The following is a 12,193-nucleotide window of genomic DNA, read 5'->3' as shown; positions in this document are numbered from 1 at the left end:
AATAAAAAATTATCAAAAGTAATTTTAGTAGCGTAATGGGCAGAGATGCTAAATCGCAGAGCACAAAATCCCCGCAGTAGAATAAAAAATAAAAAGCATGGCAATAGAATTAAAATTTCTTATGAAAGCAAAAGCTGTATTTTACAAGTTGAGAACAAAAAAGTTTCATATATTCAATTACACCAACATATTTAAAAGCATATTGTTTTTATAAGTATGAATGCCTTAAATGTAAGTTTATGTTTTTTATTTTCATAAGGTTAATTTTATTCACTTTATTGTTCATTTAATCATAACTACCTTTTAACCTTGTAGTAGTAGGTAATGTTTGGTTAGAAAAATTAAAGAAAAGTATCTTCCACTTATTTAAATGGTTAATAAACTAAAAACATTGTAGCTTTCGAACTAATCGATGTTAAATTAATTTATTATTTGATTTTTTTTTCCAAAAATTAGATACAATAGACAAATTATTTTTTCTTATATCCTACTTTTATCAAATTATTTGAATTTTTAAACTTAAAAATAAAGTTTGATTATTATAGTTTTTTAAGATTCATTATAAATTATTTTATTAAGACATAGATTTCACTTAAAAGTAATTTGAATATAATTTATTATTTTTGTTTACAAACTTGAAACTACTATTTGCTTAGATTAAATCTATTTAAAATTTTTAATGTGACAAATTTATTGAGTCTTTTTTTATTATAATTAGGTAGTTTATCTAAAAAAAATATTATACTTGAAAGTTTTAGTGTACAACTCAAGGTTTTTAAAACTAGTTTTGTAAATTAAGCAGAGTTGAAACAAGGTCAGGAAAAGTCAAAAAACTCAGGAAAAGCAGAAAAAAAAGATAAATAACAAGAATAGTAAGGTTTTTTTTTTTAAACAGTCAGGAAGTTTGACTAAATATTAAAAAATACCAGATTTTGTCAGTTTAAATTCACTGAATTCCTTATATTCAAAAACAAGTCTTTGAATGGTAAAAAATTAATTTAAATTCTTCAAAGTGTGTTTAAAATTATTTCCAAGAATTTTACAAAATTACTTAATGCCTTCATCTGATAAAATTAAATGAATATCCTTTATAAAACTGCAAAATGTTTCTATTAAAATTTTTTTAAACTATCCTACTAGAACAAACAGTTTTTGTAAGCAGTTTGATAATCTGTAGCATTTTTTAGTAAAACAATGATAATACACATAAGTTTGTTTATCTAGCATATGTTAGAATTGAATTGTTTTTTGTTTAAGTAAATAAATAATTTCATTCTAATTAAACACTAGGTTTAGTGTTTTGGGTAATAAGTTTATGTTTATAATTTACCTCATTATAATTTTTTCAAAATTGTTTAAATTTTTAAAATAAATTATAAAAGAGGTGAACTTCATGGTTAAGTTTAATTATTTATAGTTTATTGTAGAATAGTTGTTTTTTAATGTTTTTTACATAAATAAGGGTAAAATATTTACTACTAATTTTATAAATATTGATAAACTGAAATATAAAATTGAAGGCTTTATTAATTCCAAGTGTTTGAATGTGTATTATATTATTTGTTTTAATTGGTAATTTGATTTAGAAAAGTCAGGAAAATTGTAATAAAAAGTCAGGAAATTGTTTAAAGAGTGGATAATAACTATAGGGTTGCTATTTTACCTAGAAATTAAAAATTCTGTACTTTGACAATTAAGGCAATTAAAACCTTAGCAAAGCTGAAATTAGATATAATTTTAAAAAAACCTACATTTTTTAACAATAAACCTAAAAAACCTGAAATTCTTAACAAGTTTACATAGTTCGGTAATAAAATTTAACTTGATTCAAAAATCTATCATATAAATAAGTTTTTTTTTATCAGCAAAAAAGACTTTTTTTCATAAAACGCTTTTCAATAAACTTAAGTATTTTTCAATGGCTTATGCTATCAGGGTTGCCACTTTACCTGGAAATCTGTTTTTACCTGGAAACCTGATACTTAACAACTAAGGCAAAAAAAACCTGGAATTTGAGAAATTTTTAACCAAAGACTTAGAAAAACATTCAGTTTTTAACAATTTCAGCATGTTAAGTAGTACAATTTTAACTTGACACAAAAAAACTATCATATAAATAAGATTTCAATTAAAATTTTTTAGTTATAATACACATTTTAATTAACTTTATAGTACATATGCCATGTTTTTTTATTATTTAACACAGTTTTTTATATTAGACATAACTTTAAACTGAAAATAAACCAAAATACATGTAATTTTAAAAGCCTTGTAGAGATTTGAAAAACCAGGAAAAATTTATAAACATGAGTGGCAACCTTGTACTATTCCAAACAGTTTATTACAATAAATTTAACTTTAAACTAAAGCTAGACTCTAAAATGTGTATTTTTGAAGATTTTTTGAAATCATGTAAAAAATTTAAATAAAAATCAGGTGGCTATTCTCAGGGTTGCCACATAGTCAGGAAAATTCAGGAAATCAGGAAAAACTAAGAAAAATGACAAAAGTCAGGAAAATTCAGGTCAAAATGGGGGGTTTTTGAAAAAATTCAGGAAAAAGTCAGGAAAAAAATTTATAAAAACCTCAGATATTGTCAGTTCAAATTTATTTATTTCCTTTTATTTCAAAGCCTTCGATTAGTGAAAAATTAATTAAAAATTCTTTAAAGTCAGACTAAAATTGCAAAATTTTCCTTAAATTTTACAAAATTACTTAATTTTCAATGCCTTTTTTAGTAAAATTATAGTAAAAAGTCAGAAAAATCTTGAAAAAAGTCAGGAAAACTTTAGTAAAATGTCAGGAAAAAGTCAGAAAAAGTCAGAAAAAATTTCTCAGCTTGACTTGTGGCAACCATGCTATTCTGTAGTAGTTAAGGTAAGTCTCTAATGGTTTTTTTTTCTTGGATTTACAAATAGTTATTAAGTTACACACTAAACACATTACTTTAGCAGTTACATTTTCGTAGGTAACAACCGTTGAAATTATTTTAGATGAAATTCCAGACCAAGAAGATTTACCAACTTTAGATTTTCCACCACCTAAAAAGATGAGGTACCAGAAATCTTGGGAATCTGTTTATGAGTTAAAAGGTTTTTTTATCTCTAACAATTTGTAGTATTTAAGAATACACATTTGAGTATTTCAATTTTGAATTCAACAACAATTTTTTTTTAATACTGAGCTTTTTTATTAAATATTATAAAGGAAAGTTCTCATGTTTTTATAGAATTAAATTAATTTTTCCATTGTAATTTTTGAAAAAAAAAAATAATTTTTAAATATTTTTTAAAGTATTTTTTGTAATTTTATTTCAATAATGCACAAAAAATTTTATCATCTAAAGTCAAAAATTCCAATTCACTTTTTACCTAAAAATTAACATTTTGTTTTAATAATTTAATAATTTACAATACTTTAGCATGAAATTTTTTTTACTTTAGTACTAACCTTTGACTACTTTATTTAAATAAATATACTTAAAATACATTTTATAATAACAACACACAAATTAAACTGTTAATTTTATTATAAAATTAAAACCAAAATTTGTAAGTATAAAACAAAGTTCGCTTCATAGACAAAAATTGAATTTCTAATTTTATTATTTAAGTAAAATGGTTCATAGAGGCCATAAGGCGGTGAGATGGGCAAATTATTTATTTACAACAATTTTTTGGTTTTACACCTAACAAATTATCATGATTTTTGTTTGTTAAACAAAAAAAAAAATTTAATTATTGTCATAAAATACATTTATTTGAATATTAAAAACATTTTTCTGACAAATGGTTTGTGGTAATATCAAGAATTCTTTATGAAATTTTTTAGTATATTGCTTTCAAATACAAAAAGAAAATTTTTATTTACTATTTTATAAATGCTAAGAAGATTAGCTTTGACTGATTTAATTACTAGACAGATCTACTTAGTTTTTTTATTTCAAAAAAGAATTATTTCACTGCATTGATTAAATTTATATATAAACTTTTGATAAAAGTTGTGATATAAATAACAATTTTATTATAAGCAAATTTATTATCCCATTTGTAAGCTTAGATTTATAAGATAGATTTAACTAAAGCTTTTATTAATTGAGAATAAATAAATTAAAAAAAAATTGTTATTTACTGATCTTGTAGTGAAACAAAACTTTAAAAAGCACGTTTTAATAGTAAATACATACTTAATTAGCTCAAGTTGAACTGTGATGCTTACATCAGGCTAGCCACTTTACCTGGAAGCCTATAATTTGTCAAATTAACCCAAAAAAAAAACCAGGAATGTTTGTATTTTTGAAAAAAAATCGGAAAAACTTCAAATTAAAAAAAAACCTGGAAATTTTAACATTTTAAGCATTGTCAGTAGTTAAATTTTCGATTTGACACAAAAATTTATAATATAAATAATATTTTTTTTCTTCATCTAAAAATTTTTTATCTACCAACACATTTATTGTAAGTTTAAAGTATCTTTTTAATGTTGTCATACTATTTAACACAGTATCTTACTTTGAACCTAATTTTCGACCAAATAAAGATTAAAATTGTGAACTTTTAAAATTCTGTAAGAATTTTGGAATACTTTGAAAAAAATTTGAAAATACAAGGCAACACTATTACATCTATTAAACTGTTTAGTTTATTGTGAAACGTTTTTGTTAAATCATTGAAATCTCAATTGTTCACTTATTAATAAAATAAATATTAGATACACAACTTATTTATAAACAAATATAAATAGTGTTTAATGTTTTATTAGTTATATCTGTTATGTCAACTATGTGTAATGCTGTTTTACTTATTAGATTGGATTGCTCCAACAAATTGTGAAACTAAAGCTTATTGCAAGTGGTGCAATGTAGAACTACAAGCAAAAAAGAGCAACTTAAAAGTTCATTCTTATTCTGACCGACATAAACGCGCATCTCCAGTCACAAATAACCACAACTCAATAAATCAGTTTAAGATGGAAAAATCTTTTAAACAGCAATTCAACAATTTCCTTAAAGAAAACGTACGCCAGACAGAAGTCCGGTTAGCATTGCAACAAGCTCTTCACAGGAACTTGCTAGCAGGCGAACACCAGATAGATGTCATGAAGACACTTGGGACAGCTCACGAATCAGCAACGCTTAAAAGGAGGAAAGCAAAAATGATTCTGTGCATTACTCTCGCACCAATTTGCAGAAGACTAATCATAACTGATTTTATGGTGAAGCATTGTTCTTTCTATCTGGATGAGAGTACAGATACTGCTGGACAAAGTTTTCTAGGTAAGAAAATTACTTTTAAGCTTTGTTAATTTAATTAAGTTTAAATTTGTTATTTATTTACATACATTCTGTTGAATATAAAAATATTTTAATACAAAAAGCTTATTAAATTTAAATTTCAAACATGAAATAAGCTTTAAACACATTGTTCTTTGTTTTATTTTTTTAATATAGATTATTTCTTGTAACACGTTAGCTGTAAAAGAAAATATTTTGTTATGCAATGAGTTGGACATTGTTAGGTTACTCAGATGTAAGTAGGTTTAATGACAGTTAAAGGAAAAAGTTTTTATTTTACAGAATTTAATAGGGTAATAAATTAAAATTTACATAAATTTAAAGTTAGAATTACTATGATTTTTTTTAATAATTAAACAGTAAACTCGTTCTAGTAAACTAAGTCAGTTTCATTTCTAACATATATTAGATTTTTGTGTTGACTTTTATTTAATAGTTTAAGAAATATGTCAAAATATTGTTGATTTTATTTTTCTAATAAGGAGAATGATTTAATTATTATAATATTTATTAAACAGCAAAAATTTTAATTAATAAAGAAAATAATGAATAAATTAGCAATTTGTTGCTTTAACGAGCAGGGTTGCCACTTCACCTAGAAACCAGGAAAAACATGGAGTTAAAATTTTAGGCATAAAAATACCTGGAATTTTGTACATAAATCTTTAAAAGACGTTGAAAAACCTGATATTTTCAATAATTTTTACTTGTATAGTAATAAAATTTGGATTTGAATAGAAAATTATACCCTATTTTTCAAAGTTTTTTGTCATCATCAATTTTTTTTTATTAATGAACCATTTATAAGGCAGCTTTAGTGTACCTTTTCCATGTTTTTATACTCTTTAATACAGTTTTAACATTAAACTTAACTATTAACTTTAAACAAACCTTAATATGTGTAATTTTAAAAACGTGGAAGAAATTTAGAAAACCTGGAAAAAATTTTAAAAATACCGAGTGGTTAACCGGAACCAGTTTATGTTCTAATAATTATAACAGTTTTCCTTTTATATACAGCGGTTGTAATTACAATTAAAGCTATACTTTCTTAAACTTTTGTTCTACTACCTTCAGTTGTTTAACTAGAACAAAGTGGTAGTCCTTTAAATTCACAGATTTTATGTACTTAAAAGTTCGACTATATTTGGTATTTTTTAACTTTCTTAGATATCTAATTAAAAAAGCATGAGTAGTAGTTACCAACAGATAATTTTAAAATATTTATATTTTTTTTTATTCCAAAGTATACAGATTATAAGTTCTTTTCATTCAAAGTTTTACAGTTATTAAACTTATAACAAAAAGAGTTAGAAAGCTTTATGTTTGAATCACAGGTGTTAGTATTTGTTATCTAAGCAAAATAAAGAAAACTTCAGTATCTATATTTTTACACCTCGAAGACCTTGGAAGAGACAAATCAGCGTTATCTATTGCTAACGCATTCAAAAGAGTCTTAAAGATGTTTAATGTTCAGTTAAAAAATGTAGTTTCAATATGTAAGTATATATGAACTGTTACTGTTTTTTTCATTTTTGTATTCTAGTTATGTATTCATTAAATATGTACTACTAACGAGTTTTTAATTTTAAATTTAGATATTAATAGTAAGTTAATTTTTGTTTATTTCAGCTCTGTGTATTCTTGCTAACTTTTATAAACTAGTTTTAATATCTTACAATGATCTATCTTTATTAATAGACTTAATTTGATTTTATTCAATTGTTTAAGAAAAGTATAAATTTAAGCACAAACTGGTCTTATAATTTAAGAAAAATATATTTTTTTTTTTTAACTTAGTAAATATATTTTTAGGTACAGACGGAGCTGCTTCCATGACAGGAGTTAAGAATGGAGTAGGACAAATTCTGAAAAAAGATAATCCCAGTCTTATAACAATATCCTGTACAAATCATGCTTTGCAAAATGCATGTTTAAATGCAACCAAAGCTACAATACCTAATGAAGTAAGTATTAAAACTATTTTATATAAATTATTAATTCAATTGTTGAATGAGAATTTTAGTAAGCTGCATTTATTCAAGTTACGAAGTTGTTTTTTTATATTTATTTATGATATTTTATTATATTTTAATATGTTGTATTAAAATAAAACCATTGTTGTTGAATAAAAGTGTGTATACTTTTAAATTAAATAAGGTTGAGGAGCTTATTAAGAAAACGTTCAACTACTTCAAGTTATCTAACACAAGAAGAAGTGACTTTGAAAATTTAGGTGTGTGTATGACGGGTAAAATTCCGTTAAAATTTAAAGCCTTAAGCAAAACTAGATGGATATCACACTTTCCATGCATTGAAAGAATTTTATTGAATTGGGAAGTACTCAAAGCTTTTTTTAATGAAGTAGGTATTAAACTATTACTATAAACTTCAAGACGCTTTAATAATTAGAAAAATTATTAGTATAAAACTTAAAACAATCCTGTTTTAAATTATTTAGCATTTTTACAATTATATTTGTACAAATATCTATAAATTTAAAATTCAATCTGCCCTGAAACTTAGTAATCATATGTTTACTAAAGTAACATTTTATTAAATCAAATATATAATCAGAAGATATATAATAAATGTTTAAAAGCACAAATTAATTAACATAGATTTAATAAGAATATATATCTTTTTAAACAAAACTTTCTTTGTTAATGAGCCTTGTTTTATAAGTATTAATGTTTATTAACTATAATGATGTTTGTTATCGAAATTTTTATTCTTACCTATAACATTTGTTTGTATATTAGCCAGAAAGAAGAAGAAACAATTTACATGCTGAAAGTATTCGAAAAATGCTAAATAGCAATAGATTAAATTTTGTTTTTAAATTTATAGGCAAAATTTTAGAGAAAGTTAGTTTCTAAGACCTATTATCTGCTTAATAATGAATTAACACCCTAAGCACTATAACATAACTTATTTCAATCATTCTAATTTGATTTTAAATGTTTATTTTTAATTACTTATTTTGTAGTCATGCCAAGTTTAGCTGTAAGTATTAAATGTAAAGCAAGACTAAATTTTTACAGTGTAATAATTAATTATTTTTATTCATCAGGTAAATTCTGTTAATATTCTTCTACAAAAAAGTAAAGTAGAACCTTTTAAGTTTGGATTAGCAATAACAAAACTTATACAGCATCTAAAAGACCTCATTTACCAACCAAATTCAAGTAAGCTTAATTTAGATCACAAGGCAACTAAGAATAATTTTTTATTTTAGGCTATTAATAATAAAGTTTCGTTTGATTTTATATCTACAACATTTTGGCGTAAATAAACATTATTTTTTAATTAGTAACGCAAACAAACGTGTAATAACGTTCTTATAACAAAACATTACTAACATTTTGTTAAAGATTTAGTAGATTCAAACTTAGATTGGATTTTATACAGAGTAAACGATATAAGTAATTATTATCAATATTTTATTTTTTTATTAAATTAATTGTTAAATTATTAATTTACCATATAAACTAAGTTGTAGTTACTAAAATTTACATTTTTTTTGTAGCTAACCTTTTGGAAGAACCTATCTTTCATGTAGAAGTAAACGAAGTTTATGCAAATTTATCCATTAGTAAGAAGGCAGAGGTTAAACTAATTAAAATTCACGTTGTTTAGTCAATTGGGTCTATTAACAACTAAACTTAATTGATTTTTTTTAAATAGGATTTGTTTAATGAGAATAATTTCTGAAATTGTTTTTACTTTACTTGAAAAAATTTTAAGTCAAAATACAAGTTATTATAATAACTGTGTTTATTTTTTACATAATCGTTTTTTTTTTTTTTCAGTAAATTCTCATACTTTACTTAAGTAATTTACTTAATGTTGTGTATTACACGTAAAAAAATTTCTGTTAATGACACGCTACGGTTCTAATCTGTAACTAATTTTCCTATAATTCCAACATTTTTATAATTAATTGTTTTAATACAGGTAAAAAATATTTTTCAAAGTTTTGTTGTAGTGTTTATAATTGAATTGGAAAAAAGAATGCTGCAAAATCTTGAATTTATGGCACAGTATGAAGTTGTAAACGATGTTAGTTGGTATTAAATATATCTTCAAAAAATAAAATAACTTATTTAAATATTATTAAAACTTATAATTTTTTAAAGGCCTTAAATAGACGGATGCCGGATATTGAGAAGTTTTTAGAACATCCAAAAATTAAAAAATTGTTTGAAGGAAACCACAGAGATACTATCTCACTTCAATACAAAAGTTTGCATGGACGTCATCAAACAAGTATCGGTTAGCTAAAGGATAATAACAATAGTAACCTACTACTTAAATATAAATTAAAATTTTCAGTGTTAATGTTAAACAAGTTTTGTAATTTAGTAAACACTGTAAATCTACCGAAAACTAAGTTCTGATAAAATAAAAACATGATTTATTATTGTAAGAGTACACTTACAATTGATTATGTACATAAAAAGTTATCAGTTTATTCTTAACAGATAAATCAACAAACGTTAACTTTTGGAGCAGTGTTCGCGTTGAATACCAAGAACTTAAGGAGTTAATGATGAAACTACAAACGATACCTTTTAGTAACGCGCAAATCGAGCGAGACTTTTCCTTGATGAATATCTCGAAAAACAATAGACAATCTAATATGGGCCATATTTTGTTAAACTCCTTAATGATTATTAGGTAAGTAAAAATTTAATGTATTTGGATTTATGTCTTTTTATTTTAAATTATTTATTTCATAGAAATGAAATTTTAATGTGTAATTTAAACTGTAAAGTTTTTAATCATTATTTAGATTATTTAATTTTAGTTAAAGTTGGGTATGCAACTCGATGACCGAGAGGTCTTTTTGTGTACCCGGATCCTTGAAACAAGAAATTTTTGAATTTTGTTTTGTTATTATTTAACAAACCTTATCATTTTGATTTTTACTTTTAAAAAACATATTTTATTATAGGAGACATAAAGGCCCTATTAATAACTTGTTTTTTTTAATGTAATCCAATTAAATTAATATTTTGTATTACAACGATTTGTTTTATATAATTTTTTTTCTTTTATTTTAAATATAAGGGAAAAATAAATGCATAATAAGAATTGAAACATTTTTTTGCTAAATTTATCGGTATATTATCAGTAAAATTCAATAATATATATCACTAGTAAAAGATACTAGAACTTTTTTAACAAATTTTAGTTTAGGTAGGTTTTTAAATTTTTTATTCTAATTAAAACTATTTGTACAAGGTTAAAAAGCTTGGCGTTTGCTTATTATTTAAATATTATATAGGTTGTTGTCTTTTTAGATAAAGTAAAGTATAGTGTTAATCTGTTTGTTGAATATTTTTATCATAAATATAATATTGGTAAAGTACAAAATTATAACTCAATGTATGGTTTATAAATTACTCTTTTTCATTCTAAGGTTCAATTCAAACATTAGTAATAAAAAGTTCCTACAATTACTTTTTACATTCTTAAGCCAATTATTACCCAAAATTATAATAAAATCTATTTTTCTCAGATCAACCTGCAAAAGAATGGAGTTATGCTGTGACAAATTTCCACTTTCAGATACATTAATAGAAGAAGTTGGTAAGTCTAGTTTGTACAAACCAAGAAGCCAAGATGTCAATGAAATCTTGACAAACGAAGAGTACAGCAAATTTAAACCTTCAAATTTGACAATGTTTGCAGCAAACAATGTAATATAAAATTTCAACAAAATTTTTGCGTGTTAAAAAGCAGTTAATTTTTTTCAAAAAAAAAAAAATGCTTTTCATTTAAAGTCAATTCACTATTTTAGAAACACTTTTACTTGAGTGACTGTTAAAGCATTCTACTGTTTAAATTTGTTGTGACTGTATTTTATTCAAAAATTTCAAATTTGTTTATTTACAAAGTTTTGTACATTAATTGCTAAAATTTCTTAGACTATTTGTACTTTTTTACATTTTTTGTAGTAACAATAATAAGTTCAATAATAATCCAACCGTTAATCGCGCTAATTTTTTATCATATGAGTATTATGCTAAATTTCTTTTGCCTAACAAACTTTAAAATTTCTCATTTTCTTAGTTTTTATTAAGTATTTTTTAATACTTAAAATTGTTATTTTAAATTTCCGTATTAACTTCTGTATTTTTTAAAATTTTTATTTAAAATTTTAGGTTTTTAAACAAAACATTTTACTTCAATTCAGCTTTTTTTTTAAACAATTTTCTTTATTTACCAATATAGATTTTTTTTAAATTGCCATAACTGCTAGTTATTGCAATACAAATTAGTTTAAGTCATAGTGCTGTAAACTGCCCTTATGTTATGCACTTGTTCTTTTATTAATAAACATATAAAATTAATCCAAGCTCTTTATATATATATCAAAAAAGTATGTAGAGTATATAGCTTGTATTAGTATAATATTTTGTAGTGTCGAAGGTTTGTATAATTTTTTTAATTACAATATATCCTAGTTTTTATTTTTTCACAAACTTTGAAACTTGAATTAAATGAATAAACCTAGAAGTACATAAGCAACTTACAAAAATAAATTACTTTTTAGTTAACTATACTTACAAATTAAACATTTAAAATGGTTTAAAACTTAAAGATAAATGAAATAAGTAATACTAGTAACCTTTTAGATTTTTTTTCTCTTAAATAAAGTTTTGTTTTATGAAACAAATTAAAGTAGTTTAACATGAATTCCTTTAAATGTACAATTTCAGTCTTTGCTTTATATCATAGTCATTATTATCTAATAAAATATAGTAAGTTAACATTTTTAGCTGCGAATATTCTTACTGAAAAAGCTTTAGTATAATTAGATTGTTATAAAACTTATAGCAGAAAATATTTTTAATTTAGTTTAAAAAAGTAAATTAAGCTTAAATCTTTAAC

At 23.1% G+C, this 12,193-nt stretch overlaps 1 protein-coding gene across 2 annotated transcripts; it reads left to right on the top strand.

Moving 5' to 3' along the window:
- Positions 1-195: 195 nt before the first annotated feature.
- On the top strand, positions 196-11,036 carry LOC145829273 (uncharacterized). Of its 2 annotated transcripts, XM_082937022.1 has the most exons (11): positions 196-231; positions 2,969-3,092; positions 4,808-5,275; positions 7,109-7,260; positions 7,454-7,657; positions 8,367-8,481; positions 8,823-8,902; positions 9,251-9,355; positions 9,433-9,568; positions 9,778-9,973; positions 10,818-11,036. In XM_082937022.1, the coding sequence occupies exons 1-11, from the start codon at positions 217-219 to the stop codon at positions 11,005-11,007; spliced, it is 1,785 nt and encodes a 594-aa protein (XP_082793148.1). In that variant the 5' UTR covers positions 196-216; the 3' UTR covers positions 11,008-11,036. The 2 variants fall into 2 exon arrangements, with proteins under 2 accessions (XP_082793148.1, XP_082793149.1); XM_082937023.1 differs by lacking the exon at positions 9,251-9,355.
- The last annotated feature ends 1,157 nt before the right edge of the window (positions 11,037-12,193 follow it).

Source organism: Thalia democratica, chromosome 2 (genome assembly GCF_965202585.1).
Source record: "Thalia democratica chromosome 2, ktThaDemo2.hap1.1, whole genome shotgun sequence".
Lineage (NCBI taxonomy): Eukaryota > Metazoa > Chordata > Thaliacea > Salpida > Salpidae > Thalia > Thalia democratica.
This window is presented reverse-complemented; position numbering and strand designations above follow the sequence as displayed.